Here is a 22,330-nt window from a genome sequence, read left to right on the forward strand (position 1 = left end):
GGAGAGCTTCAAAATGGCCACCATCGTCCCTGTACCCAAATCCTCCACCATCTCCTCATTGAACGACTGGCGACCTGTAGCCCTGACCCCCATCGTAAGCAAATGCTTCGAGAAGCTGGTCAGGGACTTCATCTGCTCTGCACTACCCGACTCACTGGACCCTCTACAGTTCGCATACCGCCACAACAGGTCCACTGATGATGCCATAGCCCTGACACTACACACTGCCCTGTCACACCTGGAGAAGAGAGACACGTATGTGAGAATGCTGTTTGTAGATTACAGCTCAGCATTCAATACCATCGTTCCCTCGAAGCTGGACAGGAAACTGCAGGATCTAGGACTGAGCAGCTCCCTCTGCAGCTGGATCCTTAGCTTCCTGTCTGACAGACGCCAAGTGGTCAGACTGGGCAGCATCACCTCATCCCCCATCACACTGAACACTGGACTTCCGGAGGTGCAGAGAGTACACACCCCCATCACCATCAACGGCGCTGCTGTGGAGAGAGTGAGCAGCTTCCGCTTCCTTGGTGTACATCTGGCTGAGGATCTTACGTGGTCAGTACACACAAACAAAACAGTGAAGAAGGCGCAGCAGCGCCTCTTCTTTCTCAGGAGACTGAAAAGATTTGGCATGAACCCCCGCATCCTCAGGACCTTCTATCACTGTGCCATTGAGAGCATCCTCACTGGATGCATCACCACCTGGTATGGCAACAGCACCGCCTACAACTGCAAAGCTCTCCAGCGAGTAGTGCGGTGCTCTGAACGGATAATTGGAGGTGAGCTTCCCTCCCTCCAAGACATCTACAGGAAGCGCTGCCTGAGGAAAGCGGGGAGGATCATCAAGGACTCCAGTCACCCCAGCCATAAACTGTTCAGACTACTTCCATCAGGAAGGAGGTTCTGCAGCATCCGGTCCCGAACCAGCAGACTGAGAGACAGCTTCTTCCACCAGGCCATCAGACTGCTGAACACGTCATAGACACCTCAGCTTCACTACTGGAACTTCAACATTATGCACTCCATACTGTACAGTAATGCCACTGTTTTGCACATGTCTCAACTCTGTATATTTTTATATATTTTATTTATTGTTTACTCTATTTAATTTGTAAAATATGTGTACACACACACACGTAGAAAAATATTTAGTATACACATCCAGAAATGCATATACTATTATATATTGTACATATATTTATTAGTTTCAGATGTAGCCATTCTTGTATTTTGCTTGTTTACATTATTGTATTTTGCACAACTCTGTTGCTTGTGAAGCTCGCACACAAGAATTTCACTCACATGTACTGTACCAATGTACCTGCACATGTGATGTGACAATAAAAGTGATTTGATTTGATTTGATGAGTCTTGTCCTGTGGAGGTGGCTCTTCTATGTTGTGCCATGCGCTTGTGAAGTGGCTGTTTGGTCTCTCCAATGTAGAGGTCTGGGCATTCCTCGCTGCACTGTACAGCATACACCACATTGTTAAGTCTGTGTTTTGGCGTTTTGTCTTTCGGGTGAACCAGTTTTTGTCTGAGCGTGTTGCTGGGTCTGAAATGCACCGGGATGTCATGCTTGGAGAAAACTCTCCTGAGTTTTTCTGATACACCGATAAGATTCTGATAAGAAGGACAGACGCAACAACATTGTCATCCCCTATGTAGCCGGTGCAACGAGCTCATCCGAAACTCTGGCTGATTGGGACCCACACCCAGTTTCACACCTTGGCTCAGGCGATTAGAGGATCATCAGGGGGTCCTTTTGTCCCTCTGCGGGGGGATACTCCCACTAGGTTTAAATCTGGGACTCCCCACCATTTGACCTTAGAACTGAAGAAGCTTCTCGGATGAGAGGTGAAACGTCTTCAAACAACTTAAAGAAGTCCAGACGCTTTTCTTTGCAAGCTCCTTTGACTATGATGACCTGGATGACTGAGAACCTTCACAGACAGACTTGTACATACTATTTTTTTTTCTTTGTTTAAAATTTATTGTACATCTATACTTGTTTCTCTTAACAGTGCCCCCTTCCACTTGTACTGAATGTGTTTACATGCATTTTTTGTTGTTCAAAAGCCCAATGGCAATAAAGATTCTGATATTTGTCCACAGGGAGGTCTATGTGGTCTCGTGACAGGATTGGCTGCAGCTGTCTCTGTGAGCATTATAGGGATGATATCCCCTTCTCCTCCTGAGATGACCCGACCTCTCTTTCTGAGCACTGAGGGTTGTAACTTTACTACTGGTAGCAGTTTCAATTGGACTACCCCACTGCCAACAGAACCAAGTCTTTTTACCACAACCCCAGGACAGAATACTGATGACATGTAAGTGTGGTTCAGTCTGTCTTGAATGAATGAAATATTATCTGGTGAGATGGGATGACCGAGCTTTCCTATAATAAACGAAAGTATAGTAAAGTAAAAAAAGCCATATGATTTTAAAAAAGTGAGTAAAAGGCAGTGTTGTGAGGTCATTAATAATAATAATAATAATAATAAACCTGGTGGAAAGCATAAATGTGCCAAGTATCCTACTGCTGGTTTTTAGCCAAGCTCGCAGTGGCACTGTAGTCTTGTTGAATATATTTTTCATTTGCAAACTGTCTTCACAAATTCCTTTGTAGCCTTCAGAATACTTTCATAATATGGTGTAATTACATTAATAAGACATTTGTTAACAAGATATCTACTAATCTCTCACCACCAGACATGCGGTTCAGTGGCACTCTACATCCTACCTTTACTTCTGTGTCATTGGAGGTTTAACATCTGTTATTGTTGGAATAATCATCAGTCTCTTGACAGGTAAAAAACAAATGAAATAAAATAAATAAAGATTTTGTCATTAATTACCTGTACTTGGGATTGGATCTGTGATCTCATTTTCTTATTGTTTCATAAGGACTTTTTGTATTTGTTCTTCCACTTATCATTTCAGGGGGATTGAGGGAGACGGTGGACCCAAGACTTATGCTAATGAAAGAAGACACTCTTTCTTATCACCTGTTCAAACGTGTCAAAGATGGGGTACGTGCTGAAGAGCAAAGGTATCAAAAGCAACAGACTGAAGACAGGCGCTCAATTCTGCCTTGTACTTTTCCTTCCTTAGGTCATGGGAGGAACAGACAATGTTGGTCAGCCAAACAAGGAGGATGGAATCAATAAACCTGCAGTAGGGAAATTTGACAACAATACCCGTGTCTCATCTTTTTAACGACCGATACAGCTGAAGAATTTCACAACAAAGCTGCTGTAAAGCTCAAATCCAGGATTGTACTCATCTGACTTCATAAGAAATGAGACCAAAGGAACTGAGTTGTCAGCGAGAAAATAATGTTTTTATTTTTCCAGTGACTCAGTAAAAAGTAGAAAGCACTTCTTTCAAATATCTACTTGTGTACATGATGATTGCATGTTTGTATTGTTTAGATTAACACATTATTAATAAAAAGCCACATGATAAACATTCCAATTCAAATTTATTGTACAGCGCCAAATCACAACAACAGCTAACAGCTTCAAGGTGCTTTATATTGCAAGGTAAATCCTACAATATGACCCCCATGTTACCAAGTACTTTGGTTACAGTGGGAAGGAAACCCAAATGTCAACAAAGCTAAGGGCGGCGAGGCGTCATTGCGGGTGCCGCTCAGGTGCGTCCGCCTCCCTTGCAGCGGCATTGCAGACCACGCCCCGCCACACACATTAACGTGGTAAAATACATATTTAGGCAGAATTTTGCAAATTTCTATTTTTAATTTTTTTAGCAGCATAGAGCTTTTTTTCCAATTATTTTTTAAAAGTCAGGTCAAGCCCAAAGGCGATATGAGGATGGCGGCTCACAACAGTTTTTGTTTGCTACATGGATCATTTTAGTTCAGCTGGGTGTCTTTCCTTTTGTTATATTTCTTTAAGAGTTCAAAATGTGTTCATTACATAAATAAAATGTAATTTTCTCTGTAGCACTTCATGGATTTCATAAGCAACACACCTTAGTTGTTCACACAAAGCATAAAGGTAAAAAACAATATATACAGTGTTATCTTCATTTTAGATGTCAAAAAGTATTTGCGGCTAATTCATTCAATTTATTGTCTTTATTTATAACTGGCATTATTGTTTCATTCTATTATAGAATCTTACAAAAAAGAGGCAAAATTGTATTCCATTATGCTTTATTAGCTGCTTCGGTGAAAAACAAATCAACAATGCAAAAAAACAAAAAAAAACAAAAAACAAAACAAAAAAACAAAACAACACATTTTAAAACAACATACTGGAAAACAGTTATTCATCACTTGATTGCTTCAATACAACCCTTGGGCACCTCGCTCTCTCTCTCGATCAAATCTCGCTGTGGTAGCAGCTTTGAACTCGTATGACCCAGGCTGATACAGGGTGCCCAGTCTGGATCCAGCATTTTGTAGTCTCGGTCGTTGTGTCCTTGGGCAAGACACTTCACCTACCGCCTACTGGTGTTGGCCAGAAGAGCCGATGGCGCGATATGGCAGCCTCGCTTCTGTCAGTCTGCCCCAGGGCAGCTGTGGCTACAACTGTAGCTTGCCTCCACCAGTGTGTGAATGTGTGTGTGAATGGGTGGATGACTGGGTGTGTAAAGCGCTTTGGGGTCCCTAGGGGGGACTAGTAAAAGCGCTATACAAATACAGGCCATTTACCATTTACAGGCTGGTTTTCCTACAAAACACAACAATTATTAGCCCGCAAATCCACAGTGAACAAAGCATAGCACAACGAATTCAATTCAAATCAATATAAGATTTATTTGTAACCTACATCAACAATTATGTTATGATAAAATACGTAATAACTAACAGAGGACTTACCTTTGTGGAAATGCTTGGAGCAGACTAACATGTGAGCTGGAGTGTTCTGAGACGTTCAGTGGCGGTCCTAGCCCGTTTGGCGCCCCGGGCGAACACTCCCTCTGGCGCCCACACACACACACACACACACACAAAACATATTAAGGATTATACATTAACATAAAACTGTTGTTGGAACTATACTGAATTTCGCCAGAGAAACACACACAGACACACACATATGAAGAGAGAGAGAGTATGCATTGTATGCAAACAGCTACCAAACAGCCATCATAATTCGTCATACAATGAGAACAGGACAAATCAACAACTGACAATGACTAATTAATATTAAAATCTGTAACATATTGTATTGTTTGGAGTTTAGTCAGTTACTGTTACTATTTTACCATTTCTTCTTGGAGCAGTTCTAATTCACATAATTTCCTTAGGGATTAATAAAGTATTCTGATTCTGATTCTGATTGTTTCAGGATGACCTGCCATTATCCAATGACACATCTGCTTACCTGTATCTTTTGCTCGTTTCTCCTCCTCTTCTTTTCTCTTTTTTCTAAACTGAGGACCTGATGGCTTTGAACTTTTCTTGTCCATCTTGGTTTTAATTTTGCACTCCAGTATGAACACAAATCCCCCAACTCGAGGATCACCACAACATAACCTAATAGACCTACACCTTAGTTCACAGATTCACTTTGTCTAGGGTTTATTTCTGGGATTTCACACAACCCAGGATTCAAATCATGAATACATAATGGGCTTGGATTTACAACATTATGAATGAAATGTGCTCTATTTGGAAGCAGCGGCCCCCCTCCCCTTTCGACGGGTTGTGTGTGAGACTTTAAATCATCAAACTGTAAATTATAAATTTTAAATTGTTATTGATCCTTTACCCCGAGTCCTAAAGTGTATATTTATTTTCTTACTCTTCTTATATTTATTGTTTGTTTACTTGCACTGCTGTAACTGGAGCCCCACCCCCCCCCCCCCCCCCCCCCCCCCCCCCCCCCCCCCCCCCCCCCCCCCCCCCCCCCCCCCCCCCCCTCGTCGTCTCGTCTCTCTATATACTGGACTGGATGTAGCGGAGATGACAATAAAGTTTACTTTGACTTCAGCAGCAAGCAGGCGCACCGAGGGCTCTCGCGCTCACTTTTCGTGTATAGAATTTCGAATTTCAAATTATAAGTGTGTATTATAATGTCTGGTGTTTTCGTGTTTGTTGTTTTGTTTTTATTTTTGTTTTATTTTGCGAGTTGGTTATTAGATGCTGCTCCAGCCAGCCAGAGAATCCCCCGCCGCCCCGCCCTCTCCTCCCTGTGCCGCAAGCAGCAGGCGCACCTCGCAAACGGAGGGCGCCCTTACTCCCAGCAAATGGGCGATAGAAAACCGATTGGTGCCTATGCCATTCCCAGTATGCGCTGGCTGATGTCGGGGCAGCATGAGTACGAGCAATTTTTAATTTTTTTTTGCCGATATCCGTGATGCCGCCCCCCACGACAATGCCACCCCAGGCAACCGCCCGTGTCGCCCGTATCTAAAACTGCTACCGGAGACGTTATATTTGGTCTTGGAATGGCTGCAATCCAAACCATCCGTCGGCTCTTTGTTACTTCGGAAACATGGCTTGAACAATTTCTCTTCCATGACGGAATCCGATAAAACCGATCTCTTTACCCGTCGGCTTCCCGTGGCTGTCATGCGACGGCTATTGCAGTTAATAATACAACAGCTTCTTGCCATTCTTTGTGTTTCTTTTTATCGCTGTGTGACTGTTTTCATGTGAAAGCCTGCATGCACTAGTACCGCTTGCCACTCGTACCTACAATCCTTTGGGGTTTTACCCCGGAAATGACGTCACATTTTCAATCTAGTAGAGATTGAAAATCACTCAGATGAGTGATTGAAAAAGAAAAAACTATTTTATAGAGCAAATTTCTAAAGGAACATTTATTTTATTATATTTTATTTTATTAGTATTTTCCTCAAATGTGTCAAATATATATTTTCTCATCTAAATGTCCACTGAGCTGTGAGCCAGGGGGCGGTAATGCTCCTTAACATTGGTTGCTAACCAAGAAGAAGAAGCTGTGAGCCAGGAGGGAGTGGGTGAGTGAGTCCTGAGTGATTCGTTCACGCTATGATTCAGCACAGGAGGGAGGGGGTGAGTGAGTACACAAACATCAGTACTAAATAAAGGAAAACAAATAGAAAACAATATAACAATTTGAGACGCACTTGTGGCGTTGTCGTGGCAACCCACACAAACGTTTCAGCGTCAGCAATGGGGGTCGTCTTTTTTTCATAGCCCGATATTTTGAAAGGAAATGCAGAGCTCCTCGCTCCTTAATGACATGATTCCCCCTGGACCACCAGCTGTTTGATCTTCTCCGGGCTTGTCACGTCTTTGTCTGAGTCTTCATGAAGAATAGACTGTTACTTCATTTGAAAACCTGATGCTTAGCCTTGTCCACCCCAGCTATAAAACGCAAAAACCAGTCTTGTTATCATCTATTGTCCACCTGGGCCTTACACAGAGTTTCTCTCTGATTTCTCAGACTTTTTATCTGATTTAGTGCTCAGCTCAGATAAAATAATTATTGTGGGTGATTTTAACATCCATGTAGATGCTAAGAATGACAGCCTCAACATGGCATTTAATCTGTTATTAGACTCAATTGGCTTCTCTCAAAATGTAAAAGAACCCACCCACCACTTTAATCACACTCTAGATCTTGTTTTAACATATGGCATAGAAACTGAACATTTAACAGTGTTTCCTGAAAACCCTCTCCTGTCTGATCATTTCCTGATAACATTTACATTTACAATAATTGATTACACAGCAGTGGAGAGTAGACTTTATCACAGTAGATGTCTTTCTGAAAGTGCTGTAACTAAGTTTAAGAATATAATCCACCCACTGTTATCATCTTCAATGCCCTGTACCAACACAGAGCAGAGCAGCTACCTGAACGCTACTCCAACAGAGGTCGATTATCTTGTTAATAATTTTACCTCCTCACTACGTACGACTCTGGATACTGTAGCTCCGGTGAAAACTAAGGCCTCAAATCAGAAGTACCTGACTCCGTGGTATAATTCTCAAACACGTAGCCTAAAGCAGATAACTCGTAAGCTGGAGAGGAAATGGCGTGTCACAAATCTAGAGGATCATCATTTAGCCTGGAGAAATAGTTTGCTGCTTTATAAGAAAGCCCTCCGCAAAGCCGAACATCTTACTATTCATCACTGATTGAAGAAAATAAGAACAACCCCAGGTTTCTCTTCAGCACTGTAGCCAGGCTGACAAAAAGTCAGAGCTCTGTTGAGCCAACCATCCCTTTAACGTTAACTAGTAATGACTTCATGAACTTCTTCACAAATAAAATTTTTATCATTAGAGAAAAAATTACCATAATCATCCCACAGATGTAATATTATCTACAGCTACTCTTAGTACCATTGATGTTAAGTTAGACTCTTTTTCTCCAATTGATCTTTCTGAGTTAACTTCAATAATTACTTCCTCCAAACCATCAACGTGTCTTTTAGACCCCATTCCTACAAAACTGCTCAAAGAAGTCCTGCCATTAATTAATGCTTCAATCTTAAATATGATCAACCTATCTCTAATAATCGGCTATGTACCACAGGCCTTCAAGCTGGCTGTAGTTAAACCTTTACTCAAAAAGCCATCTCTAGACCCAGCAGTCTTAGCTAATTATAGGCCAATCTCCAACCTTCCTTTCATATCAAAAATCCTTGAAAGAGTAGTTGTCAAACAGCTAACAGATCATCTGCAGAGGAATGGTTTATTTGAAGAGTTTCAGTCAGGTTTCAGAGCTCATCACAGCACAGAAACAGCTTTAGTGAAGGTTACAAATGATCTTCTTATGGCCTCTGACAGTGGACTCATCTCTGTGCTTGTCCTGCTAGACCTCAGTGCAGCATTCGATACTGTCGACCATAATATCCTATTAGAGCGATTAGAACATGCTGTAGGTATTACAGGTACTGCACTGCAGTGGTTTGTATCATATCTATCTAATAGACTCCAGTTTGTGCATGTAAATGGAGAGTCCTCTTCACACACTGAGGTTAATTATGGAGTTCCACAGGGTTCAGTGCTAGGACCAATTCTGTTTACATTATACATGCTTCCCTTAGGCAGCATCATTAGAAGACATAGCATACATTTTCACTGCTATGCAGATGACACCCAGCTCTATCTGTCCATGAAGCCAGATAACACACACCAATTAGTTAAACTGCAGGAATGTCTTAAAGACATAAAGACCTGGATGGCCGCTAACTTTCTGCTTCTTAATTCAGATCAAACTGAGGTTATTGTACTCGGCCCTGAAAATCTTAGAAATATGGTATCTAACCAGATTCTTACTCTGGATGGCATTACCTTGGCCTCCAGTAACGCTGTGAGGAACCTTGGAGTCATTTTTGACCAGGACATGTCCTTCAATGCACATATTAAACAAATATGTAAGACTGCTTTCTTCCATTTGCGCAACATCTCTAAAATTAGAAATATCCTGTCTCAGAGTGACGCTGAAAAACTAGTTCATGCATTTATTACTTCCAGGCTGGACGACTGTAATTCATTATTATCAGGATGTCCTAAAAACTCCCTGAAAAGCCTTCAGCTAATCCAAAATGCTGCAGCAAGAGTCCTGACAGGGACTAGAAAGAGAGAGCAGATTTCTCCTGTTTTGGCTTCCCTTCATTGGCTTCCTGTTAAATCCAGAATTGAATTCAAAATCCTGCTCCTCACATACAAGGTCTTAAATAATCAGGCCCCATCTTATCTTAATGACCTTGTAGTACCATATCACCCTATTAGAGCACTTCGCTCTCGCTCTGCAGGCCTACTTGTTGTTCCTAGAGTATTTAAAAGTAGAATGGGAGGCAGAGCCTTCAGTTTTCAGGCCCCTCTTCTGTGGAACCAGCTTCCAGTTTGGATTCGGGAGACAGACACTATCTCTACTTTCAAGATTAGGCTTAAAACTTTCCTTTTTGCTAAAGCATATAGTTAGGGCTGGACCAGGTGACCCTGAATCCTCCCTTAGTTATGCTGCAATAGACGTAGGCTGCCGGGGGATTCCCATGATGCATTGAGTTTTTCCTTTCCAGTCACCTTTCTCACTCACTATGTGTTAATAGACCTCTCTGCATTGAATCATATCTGTTATTAACCTCTGTCTCTCTTCCACAGCATGTCTTTTATCCTGTCTTCCTTCTCTCACCCCAACCGGTCGCAGCAGATGGCCGCCCCTCCCTGAGCCTGGTTCTGCCGGAGGTTTCTTCCTGTTAAAAGGGAGTTTTTCCTTCCCACTGTCGCCAAAGTGCTTGCTCATAGGGGGTCATATGATTGTTGGGTTTTTCTCTGTATCTATGAAGCGCCTTGAGGCGACTTTTGTTGTGATTTGGCGCTATATAAATAAAATTGAATTGAATTGAATTGAATTGAAACACAGTGTAATTTGCAGAAATGACCCAAATCCCAGGACAAAGAGCACGTCCCTGTCTGACATCCACCAGCCACATGCATCCAGTTTTCTGATAGTTTTCTGGTGGTGGCACAAAGCACTATTGATACCCAAGTGTTATGTGTTTGGGTTCAAACTCTAAATTCTAGACTTTATTCATTAACTTTGAGCTTAACCTGAAAGGACGCGTGCGCGCACCGTCTGGAATAATTTATCTTACAGTTCAATAGAGTACCTGGAGGTGATGACACCGCCTTCCCAGTGATCTACAAAGCACTGCCTGATAAACGCTTTAGCTTTATCTCAGTTTTGCTCCGACTGATAAAATGTCCGGGGATGCTCACTTGCTCGTGGCAGCAGACTATGTGGTGTTTGCTGTCGTTCTGCTCCTGTCTGCTGCTGTTGGTTTTTATTACGCCTGGAGAAGCAGGAAACAAGGAACCTCCAGGGACTTTTTAACTGGGGGCCGAAAACTCAATGCCCTGGCTGTCTCCATGTCCCTCACTGCCAGCTACATGTCATCCGTCACTGTGCTCTCCAACCCAGCCGAGGTAACGTGTCGGGACTGTCCTGGATCTGCACTCAGCTTCCTCAGCGCACAAACATTTATTCAGAGCTTAAATTAGAATTTTATAAAATGCGTAAAACTGTGATTTCTGTGCATTAGAAGACGGATGGAGTCAGCTAACCGAGCATTACTTTGAGTACACCGCTTTCAATTTCAAACAAATCAAATAACGAATTTAAAGTTTTCGTGTTACTCACCAGAGTTCAGCACTGTTCATATGTTGCTCCAAAGCTCGTTCAGTATCAGCAGCATCAGCGTTTCAAATGATCTCCGGCAAAGTTTCACCAGCCAACCAGCTGTTTTGCTATTGTGTGTTTCCATAAATGTTTTTCAACCTGTCCGTAGGTGTATCGCTACGGAGCCATATTTGGCTATTTAAGTATTTCCTATGTAATAGCAGTGGTGTACACATCCGAGGTCTTTCTCCCAGTTTTCTACAGACTGGCCATCAACAGCACATATGAGGTAACTGTGGTTTTGTTTACAACATTATTTTAGCTATATTTTAAACTGTTGGCTGGGCTACACCTGTCAGTAAGTGTACAAAGTACTAGCTTTGAATTGGAGGGAGTGAGGGGAACTAGAAGTTTCATGTATCAGTATCAATATGCGTCTTTTCTCTGTCTGGTCTCTGCCAAGTATCTGGAGCTGCGTTTCAGCAGAGCCACTCGTCTCCTGGGAATGGTGATCTTCTTTTTTAACGCAGTAAGAAGCCAGTGGTTCAATCTTTGTAGTGCTTTGACTTCTGCACATAAAACTACGTTGGTATCAGCAGAGACATGTTGTTGTTGTGACTTTCTAACTCTTTGCCACAGTTGCTCTACACTGGACTTGTAATTTATGCTCCAGCTCTGGCTTTGAACCAAGGTATGTCAGCTCCAGTTCACAGCAGTTAAGTTCGTGAAGGGAACTTGAACAAGAGTGTTTCCCCTGTTAATGAATTTCCCTTCTTTTTGCAGTGACTGGTATGAACCTGTGGGGTGGGATTATTTCGACAGCCACTGTTTGTACTTTGTATTGTGCACTGGTTAGTAAAACATTTATTACATACGACACACACACTGCAGTGCATCACATTGTCAGTCGAACCTCATCGAGCATCACTAAGCCAGGAACCTTAAGAGACCCCCACTTTCACATTCAGCAGAGATTAAATGAGAATATTTACATTTTCCTAAAATTCATGAGGTCCCCTTCCCATTTACCCTTTAAAACAAAATATCTCTCATTTAACATCACCTCTGATTTCTTGACTTTTTCATTTGGATGATTTAATTCAAATGATTTGTTTTGTTTCATGAAAAATATGTGCCCATTTTTAAAATTTGATGTTTTCACCTGCAATCACTAAGGGTCAAAAGTTGGAACCGTGATTGCACAATGTGTTGCGTCACCTGTTTTTTTTTCTAAATGTCTGCAAACATTTGAAAGCTTAGAAACCAGTTGCTGTAGTTTACAGAGCACAGTGTTTTCTCATTCATGGGTAATCTAGGACTTCAGCTTTTCAACAGTCTCCACAAAAAATGTGACTCTTCAGACAGGATAAATTTTCACTTTGCTCCACTGCAGATTAAACAGAGGTATACAGCTGTCTGTCGATGCATTAGTTGTTATTAATCTCTGGCACTTTTCCATAGCTTGTCCTTTGTCCTGTCCCCCCCTTATTAATGTACTTGTTACTGGATAAAAGTAGCGTCGTTAGTGACGCCGTTACTTGTAACGCCGTTATTCCCATCACTTGTGCTTTCTGAAAATGTTCTACTACAGAATACGGTCACATATTTCCACGTTATGCATTCTGTTCATAAATACAGCCTCCTAACCTTTTTGACAGAGATTTTTCTTGTTTTGTGGCGTTTGTTACAGGGTGGCCTGAAAGCTGTGGTGTGGACAGATGTTGTTCAGGTAGGGTTCTGGATCAAATAAAACGAAAAAAATACACAAATGCCTCCAAATAGTTGTGGTAGATGGCTGCCCCTCCTTGACGTTGACGTTTCTTCCTGTTAAAAGGGAGGTTTTTGGTTCACACTGCCATTTGATTGCTGGCGTTTTCTCTGGATTGTAGCGTCTTTATCTTACAGTATAATGTCCTTTTGTTATGATTTGGAACCATATAAATATATTCCATTGCTATGTAAGTAAAACTGAATTAAATTGCAATCAGGTTTCAGTCTAATTTTATTGACACCACAACCACGTTTGAGTCATGTCTTGATTCTTTGCAGTATTCATGTAAATTAGCAAGAATTTGATAACTGGGACCAAAATCTGTCAACATAGTTACAGAATACAGATCTGCCAAACAAACAAATCTCTGATTTTTCTTCCAGATTGGAATAATGTTTGCAGGCTACATGTCTGTTATAATCAAATGTGTGATCTTAAAAGGAGGAATCTCCACTATCTTGTCAGATGCCCAAGAAGGAGGAAGAATTAACTTTGTGGAGTGAGTATATGTGTGTGTGTGTGTGGTGTGTGTGTGTGTGTGTGTGTGTGTGTGTGTGTGTGTGTGTGTGTGTGTGTGTGTGTGTGTGTTCAACAAACATCCTTTCATTGTGTAATCCCAGCTTAGACATAAACCCTCTGAGAAGACACACTTTTTGGACACTAGTCATCGGAGGGACATTGGTTGGAGTGCAGTTTATGGGACCTACCAACCTCAAGTTCAGAGATACAACTCCTGCAAGAGCATTAAACATGCCAGATTGTGAGTGATTCAAAGGAATGTATTCCTTCCTTCCTGTTTAGCTTGCAAAACTAATAATTAAAATAATAATAATTAAAAAAAAAATTAAAAAAGCAGAGAATTAATGCAAAAACATTGTACAAGGTTCCTCATAGTAATAAATTAAGAAAACAACAATATATGACACATCTATTTCCACATCTATGTAAATTCTGATTCAGCCAAAGACACTACATTGGTGGGGTTTGCTGGCAAATGACACGTTGTTATCATAAACTCGGAAAAGATAGCTATGAAGCTATGATAAATGATGACATAATTTAATTTAATTTAATTTTATTTAATTTAATTTAATTTAATTTAATTTAATTTCATTTATTTATTTATTTCACACTTGGTCAACAGTTTCCACAGTTAGTTCTTTCAAACAAACCAACTACACTTTCTGTCAGTAAAGCACTGCAACCACGTGTGAAAAGGAGCAGGCAGAAGAATATATTCTTATTAAACCCTGCCCCCTATCTACAATCCAACTTATATTGCAAGTGGGCACCAAAAGTCAAGGAACAAACTAACATTAACACTTATTTCCAGTCCTAACTCAAACCAAACAACAAATTTACAATCAGAATATACCACTCCACCAGGCACGTGCAGAGGGGGGGCTAGAGGGGCTTGAGCACCCGCCCCTTTCCTGATGGGTGCCCAAAGTGCCCTTTTGATAAGGCAACTTTTTAAAAAAAATTATTATTATTTTTTTATGTGTGTGTGCGTGCGGAGTCCTGTCTGTGCCCCTCAACAATAATATTTAACTATTAATCACAGTTTTGCTAAATAAAAGGATCTGGCTTGCATCAGTCACATGATCACATTTAACCAATGATCGCCCTTGACGGCAGAACGCGCTGGTTACGAGCCGGGAACGAGCTCACAAAGAGCACGCGCATTTTTTGCGGTCCGGAGCTGTAGGAGAAACACAAGTTAACTCAGAGACACAGACTGATGCGACAAAACCAGTAAGTAGGTGTACAGCGCACACTGTAGTGTGTAGCACCCAGGAGTATTAGCTTATTACGTACACGTTGGTAAGCTGTCTTGTTGCAACTGACGAACTGAAACAAACGAGCGTGCTGTGTGTGCAACAGCGCGACAAACATTACCTGTCCTTTTATTAACTGCACAAGTAGTGCTGGTCACAGCTGCTGGCTACCTGTGTAAGGCTGTCATGGGTCTGTAGCTCTGTCACCGTTTTAGGGAACATATTTAGTTTTAAAGTAAGTTTCCGGGCTTTTCCTGCCTTTCTGGAGGGATTATATTTCACTAAAAAACGATCTAATATGCATGTCCACATAATTATGCATTATTATAATTATAATATATTAAAAAAACACGCTGTATTTTAAAGAACATACATTAAGAAGCAGATTATATTAGATTTATATTTTAAATAAGACAAAATTTGGATTTTACAGCAGTAAAATGATTGTATCTCTACAGTTTAAAAATGTAATAAGCTTTGCCCTGCACAGAGTGGATAGTGAAACAAATGGAATCATCATAAATACATTATTTCATATTTATTACTTCCCCCTCCTCATTGCTTTATTATTGTAGCTCTAGTAATAAATAATAATGTAAGGATTCTGGATCAGCACCATGATGCCCATAGTATATACAGTATTCTGAAGAAGGTCTAAAATGTCACTGTGCGTGCATGTGTGTGTTTTATTTAGATGGATTTTAAAAAAATTATTACTCATGATATAACATTGTCCAGACATGCCTGGTAAGGACATGAGGAGGAAACAGCAGGAGCTGTGTGAGGCTACTAAAGGCAGGGCTATAACATTTTTCTGTCATCATTTTATTATAGATTAAGTGCAAGAGTTGTTAGGTGTGGATAATTAGATTATAGTTTATTGCAATAGCAAGTTGTGCCTTGTTCTCAGATAGACAGCAAGTGGAGAGTGATATATGAAATGATGGGATGGAAGGAAGAAGAGAAGCAAAGAGTGATTCACAGGCAGAGCCTAAATTATTTCTCACAGTTTTTTGTTGCCTTATGGTTCCAAGCGCTGTCACCAATCTTTGCATTTTGTTATTATCTCATGACACTTGTTTAATCAGCTACCATCTCTCCTATGGACTTTTTAATGTCTACAGTCTCAGATCAACACAGCCCTGCCCTTCCCATATTAGATTCTTGATGAATGTGTGTTGTTGTTATTCAGCCTGGTTCAATGTGCCCCTTTTTAACTTTGAGCACCCGCCCCTTTAAACCTCTCTGCACGGCCCTACACTCCACATAGTAACGAGGAGAAAAGATAAGTAAATAAAATAAATGAAACAAAAAATAATGGATCCTTATTCAATTAACTCCAACTTCATTCACATTCTTCATATTGAGTTATCGTTTTAGACATCATCAGCATACAGTGATAAGAAATATAATCTCGTTTGCTATGCTACACTGATTTTTGTTTGCATACGTCACTTTTTCGTGTTGTGCTTTTTCAGAGCTCTCTTCATCAACGTGTTAGGCCTAGTTTGCACCCTGACATCGTCAGTGATTTCAGGGCTGTGTCTTTATTCGTTCTATAAGAACTGTGACCCATGGAAAGCTGGACAAGTTTCATCACCTGATCAGGTCCATACACATAAACAAAGAAACCACAGGATGTTTGTTTTTATTCAAGTTATTTTATGATCTTAAAATAAAAATCTTTTTTTCCCTTTACAGCTGTTGCCTTATTTGCCGTTTTTTTTTTTTTTTTTATAAAAATCTTTTTTTCCCTTTACAGCTGTTGCCTTATTTGGTGATGGATATCTTGGCAGATCACCAAGGGCTTCCAGGACTATTTTTTGCTGCAGTCTATAGTGCCTCTCTGAGGTTCATACAACATAATTTGTTATATTTTTATTCATGTTGCATGTAACATTTAAAGCTGTGCCACATTTGAAGTGTCAGTTATGTCCATTAGTCCAAAGTAAACATGGTTCATTTCTTCATGTTCAGCACAGTTTCTACTTCAATCAACGCAATGGCTGCAGTGACCACGGAGGACCTGATCAAACCACGCATTAAACTATCTGAGAAAAAGCTTCTCTTGATCTCCAAAGGGCTGAGTAAATAACGAGTTTCCTGTTGTTTGTTTATAACACAGACTGCATGTTATATTAGATTAAACTGAGCACTGCTACGTGGATGCGGCTGTTAGTCGATAAAAATGTCATTTTGTGATGTGATGTGTTTGCAGGTGTGTTTTTTGGAATTGTATGCGTTGCCATGGCTGGACTGGCATCACTCATGGGACATATGATGCAGGTAGAGGGATCTGTTGATGCAGAGGTGTCAATGTGTTCAGGCAAACACATCCAGGGACGTTGTTGTTGTTTATTAGAAAGCATGTTAGTTACGTAAATAAGTAAATTTTTCACCTCAGTAAATACGACCATTTTTAAAGTGTTTTTTGAGCTGCAGGTCTCTTCAAACAGGCAGTGTCCATCATTGGTGGGGTCACTGGGGGTCCTTTACTCGGTCTGTTCAGTTTGGGTGTCCTCTGTCCATTTGTCAACTCCAAAGTAAGTCCATTCTCATTTTGGGATTTTCCTAAATCAACCTAACATCAATTTATCATCGTATAACATAGTACGGGAGCATTTTTCTTATTAACAGTATTAAAAAACACTTTATTAAATGCTTAATGTTTAAAAAAAATGTTAACAGCAGGATAAAAATAATAATGACCAAACTCAGGGATGTGTGCTGAGTCCCCTGCTGTACGCTCTATACACTCACGACTGCACCCCCCACCCACCCATCCAACATTTGTATGCTGTAAATATTAATTTTAACAAGTTTGCTGATGACACAACTGTGATTGGGCTCATCACGACGGGAGATGAGTCTGCATACAGGGATGAAGTCGAAAATATGTCATCAAGGTGCAGCTGAAACAATCTGGTCGTCAATACCAAAAAACCCCCAAAGAAATAGTAGCTGACTTCAGAAGGAACAAATCTGACCCCCAGCCCATACACATTAATGGGGACTGTTTGGAGAGGGTCTCTGACTCCTGGGCCTGCACCTGGGTGGTGACCTATCCTGGAAAACAAACACCACAGCTATGATCAAGAAGGCACAGCAGCGACTCCACTTCCTGAGCGTCCTGAAGAACAACGCCTTAGCCAAGGAGCTGCTAGTGTCCTTCTACAGGTGCTCCATTGAAAGTACACTGACATACTGCATCCCAGTGTGGTTTGCCAGCAGTACTGCTTAGGAGTAAGCATCACTCCAGAGGGTCATCAACACAGCACAGAGGATCATCAGCTGTGATCAAGAGCTGTACTCTTCCCTGGAGGAGGTGTACAGGTCCTGCTGCCACAGGAAAGCCTACAGCATCCAGAAGGACACATCCCACCCCACACATCACCTGTTCCAGCTGTTACCCTCAGGAAGGCGGTACTGGACAATTAAGGCCAATACAAACAGACAGAAACAGCACATACGCCAGGGCTGTTGCATTTATAAATACACTCAGGAGATAAGCCACTGCAAAAACACAACCTTCAACTGTGCAATATTTTTTTTCTATTTAACTGTGTAATATTCTTGTTCGTCTTTTAATTGTGCAATATTTCAAAGGAACTGTGCAATATTCTGAGGACTGAAGCACTGTGTGGCAACCGTATTCTCACTTGTACATTCTTGTATACAGACTTGTACATACTATTTTTTTTTCTTTGTTTAAAATTTATTGTACATCTATACTTGTTTCTCTTAACAGTGCCCCCTTCCACTTGTACTGAATGTGTTTTCATGCATTTTTTGTTGTTCAAAAGCGCAATGGCAATAAAGATTCTGATATTTGTCCACAGGGAGGTCTATGTGGTCTCGTGACAGGATTGGCTGCAGCTGTCTCTGTGAGCATTATAGGGATGATATCCCCTTCTCCTCCTGAGATGACCCGACCTCTCTTTCTGAGCACTGAGGGTTGTAACTTTACTACTGGTAGCAGTTTCAATTGGACTACCCCAAAAAAACCAAGTCTTTTTACCACAACCCCAGGACAGAATACTGATGACATGTAAGTGTGGTTCAGTCTGTCTTGAATGAAAGAATGAATGAATGAAATATTGCCTGGTGAGATGGGATGACCGAGCTTTCCTATAATAAACGAAAGTATAGTAAAGTAAAAAAAGCCATATGATTTTAAAAAAGTGAGTAAAAGGCAGTGTTGTGAGGTCATTAATAATAATAATAATAATAATAAACCTGGTGGAAAGCATAAATGTGCCAAGTATCCTACTGCTGGTTTTTAGCCAAGCTCGCAGTGGCACTGTAGTCTTGTTGAATATATTTTTCATTTGCAAACTGTCTTCACAAATTCCTTTGTAGCCCTCAGAATACTTTCATAATATGGTGTAATTACATTAATAAGACATTTGTTAACAAGATATCTACTAATCTCTCACCACCAGACATGCGGTTCAGTGGCACTCTACATCCTACCTTTACTTCTGTGTCATTGGAGGTTTAACATCTGTTATTGTTGGAATAATCATCAGTCTCTTGACAGGTAAAAAACAAATGAAATAAAATAAATAAAGATTTTGTCATTAATTACCTGTACTTGGGATTGGATCTGTGATCTCATTTTCTTATTGTTTCATAAGGACTTTTTGTATTTGTTCTTCCACTTATCATTTCAGGGGGATTGAGGGAGACGGTGGACCCAAGACTTATGCTAATGAAAGAAGACACTCTTTCTTATCACCTGTTCAAACGTGTCAAAGATGGGGTACGTGCTGAAGAGCAAAGGTATCAAAAGCAACAGACTGAAGACAGGCGCTCAATTCTGCCTTGTACTTTTCCTTCCTTAGGTCATGGGAGGAACAGACAATGTTGGTCAGCCAAACAAGGAGGATGGAATCAATAAACCTGCAGTAGGGAAATTTGACAACAATACCCGTGTCTCATCTTTTTAACGACCGATACAGCTGAAGAATTTCACAACAAAGCTGCTGTAAAGCTCAAATCCAGGATTGTACTCATCTGACTTCATAAGAAATGAGACCAAAGGAACTGAGTTGTCAGCGAGAAAATAATGTTTTTATTTTTCCAGTGACTCAGTCAAAAAGTAGAAAGCACTTCTTTCAAATATCTACTTGTGTACAATGATGATTTCTGTTTGATTGTTTAGATTAACACGTTATTAATAAAAAGCCAATGTAATACATTCAATTCATATTTATTTATAGCGCCAAATCACAACAAAGCTAACGCTTCAAGGTGCTTCTGATATCAGAGAAAACCACATCATATGACCCCCTATGTACAAGTACTTTGGCAACAGTGGGAAGGAAAAACTCCCTTTTAACAGGAAGAAACCTCCAGCAGAACCAGGCTCAGGGAGGGGCGGGGCCATCTGCTGCGACCGGTTGGGGTGAGAGAAGGAAGACAGGATGAAAGACATGCTGTGGAAGAGAGACAGAGGTTAATAACAGATATGATTCAATGCAGAGAGGTCTGTTAATACATAGTGAGTGAGAAAGACTTGCTGACATCCACAGGATACAATCCACACAAACAGGCAATGAATACATTCAAGGTAGTTTTGATGCTATTTAATATGAGTCATAAAGCTTTTTTAGCTTCGGTTTATTAACCCAAATGTCAAGAAACTCTGAAAGCTACAGTAATGGTGAAAAGAAATTACACCCTCTTTAATGGTATGGTTTTACATATTAGAGCAGCAAAAATAATCTAGTGCTTAATGTATCTGAAAATTAATAAAATGCAACATCAGATGAACGACATCTGACGCACATACTGCATCATTTTATATCTGACAAAAACTAATCCACAATGCAGATTCAATGTGCGAAAAATTAAATACACCCATACTAAATCCGTAGGAATTAGCAGGGTGTGTAGCAACTGTGTGCTCCTAATTAAAGCATTTGATTAACTGATTATCAGCAAGTGTGACCACCTCTATAAAAGCAGAAGCTTACAGGTCTGGAGCAGTGAGGTATGTGTTTTACACAATGCTAAGGAGGAGGAACATCAGCAATGACCTTCAAGAAGAAAAGAAATCCAAGCGCTACTCCTCAGGCTCTCTTTTTCATAAAAATGAACATGGCAGCATGGTTCAGGCTCACAAAGTGGAATCTGAACAAACCACAAGACGACGTGACCATTATCCTTCAGAAAGACAACAGCGCCACATTTTGCAAAAGTTAAACATAGCACTTCAACACAACCACCTCGTGACATAAGTCCTCAAGAAAACATTATTTCAAGTTATTGCTGCTAAAGGTGGGTCTACAACTTACTGAAAGATGCAGTGTAAGATTTCATAGCCCTATGAGAACCCCCCTTTTCAGAATCCAACTGTATCTTTTAAATGGCTGTGAGACTGACACCAGCACTGATCCACACAGGTGTGCACGCAGTTGTGTACACAGGTGTTCACTGTTCACAGACACAAACTACACAAACTACACCACCTCAAAGCACATTGTGCGCTGTCGGTCCTGGGTGCTGCAAGACATCATTCAATATTTAATATTTACTGTTATTTACACTTAGCTAGATTAATGCAATGGTGCTGTGTTTATTATGTTGCTCTCTTTTTGCTTGTTTTCTCTTGTTTTCTTTTTTTTCCTCGACAGGTGATTCGGGAGATTTTTTTCTTTTTAAGTGCCCTTTCTCACTGTCCTTGTTCCCCTCTGTTTTCTTTTCCTTCATCTTTCTTTATCGCTTTCCTATCCCTCAGCCATGTTTGTCCCATGTGTAACCACTGAAAATAAAATAAAATAAATAATAACAACAAAGGTCGATCAAGTGGACCAATACGGCAAGACTATGTAAAGTAAGGTAAAGTAAATCCGTTGGGTATCTTTGTTGGCCATTAGACATCAGTTCTAAGCTGCTAAAGAACCAAAACGGGACAGCCCTCCCCCTAATAAAAAAAAAGAAAAGAAAGAAAAAAATAAAAATAAAAAAGAGATACATTTAAAAACTCAAATATTACATTAAATAAGCTTCAGTCAGTTGACAGAAAGACAGCTGCTTTAAAAAAAAAAAGAAGTACACAACCTCTTGTACAAATTATGAATGTTACAATCTGGACACCTCCGTGTAAACACTGGGGTAACTCATCTGGTGAAACATTTTCTTTGAAATACCGTGATCCCTCGTCTATCGCGAAAGTTACGTTCTAAAAAATAGCCTGCGATAGGTGAAATCCACGTTTTAAGGCTGTAAAAAGACCCACTACACCCTTTATACACTTTTCTCAGACATGAACATTTTCAAACTTTTCTCTCTTGTTTAAACACTCAAAGTTCAAACCTTCGTAGAAAAAGAAATCCCGTATTATGGGATTAAACTAAAGGCACCCGCAGGTGCCTTTCACAGTGCAAAATGTTGATGTGTTTGTCGGGGAGAAAACTTACAAACATACAGTACAGCGCTTCAGAGTTTTTTTTTTTTATGACACCGCACGAGGAGATTGATTGACAATGGTCTACAGCCAATCAGAGCGCAGAATACAATGCGCTGTTTAAAAAAAAAAGCATGCAAAAGGTGAACCGCGTTATTTGCATGTAATTGTGGGAAAATTCCATGAGATTACATTATTTTTACGGTAACTCACCGTACTCATGGAAACAGCTGTAAAATACAGCAAATGTAACAATTGGTGATGTTACTGA

At 40.5% G+C, this 22,330-nt stretch overlaps 1 protein-coding gene and 1 pseudogene across 1 annotated transcript; both read left to right on the plus strand.

Annotated features, from left to right (window-relative positions):
* The first annotated feature begins 2,084 nt into the window (after positions 1–2,084).
* On the plus strand, positions 2,085–3,487 carry LOC121813504 (sodium-coupled monocarboxylate transporter 1-like). The gene is made up of 4 exons (XM_042217305.1): positions 2,085–2,333; positions 2,716–2,813; positions 2,947–3,035; positions 3,118–3,487. The coding sequence occupies exons 1-4, from the start codon at positions 2,179–2,181 to the stop codon at positions 3,220–3,222; spliced, it is 447 nt and encodes a 148-aa protein (XP_042073239.1). The 5' UTR covers positions 2,085–2,178; the 3' UTR covers positions 3,223–3,487.
* A 7,075-nt stretch (positions 3,488–10,562) lies between these two features.
* LOC121813505 lies at positions 10,563–19,840 on the plus strand (annotated as a pseudogene).
* Positions 19,841–22,330: the final 2,490 nt, after the last annotated feature.

The sequence above is a fragment of the Haplochromis burtoni genome, unplaced genomic scaffold (assembly GCF_018398535.1).
Source record: "Haplochromis burtoni strain Fernald_Lab_line unplaced genomic scaffold, NCSU_Asbu1 Contig_1801, whole genome shotgun sequence".
NCBI lineage: Eukaryota > Metazoa > Chordata > Actinopteri > Cichliformes > Cichlidae > Haplochromis > Haplochromis burtoni.

What these genes read in the sequence shown, in the direction of transcription:
- LOC121813504 (XM_042217305.1), top strand. Translation starts at nt 2,179, where the DNA reads ATGATATCCCCTTCTCCTCCTGAGATGACCCGACCTCTCTTTCTGAGC. An exon ending in GGACAGAATACTGATGACAT is followed by an intron (nt 2,334 to 2,715) that starts GTAAGTGTGGTT and finishes TCTCACCACCAG; the next exon opens with ACATGCGGTTCAGTGGCACT. An exon ending in TCAAACGTGTCAAAGATGGG is followed by an intron (nt 3,036 to 3,117) that starts GTACGTGCTGAA and finishes TTCCTTCCTTAG; the next exon opens with GTCATGGGAGGAACAGACAA.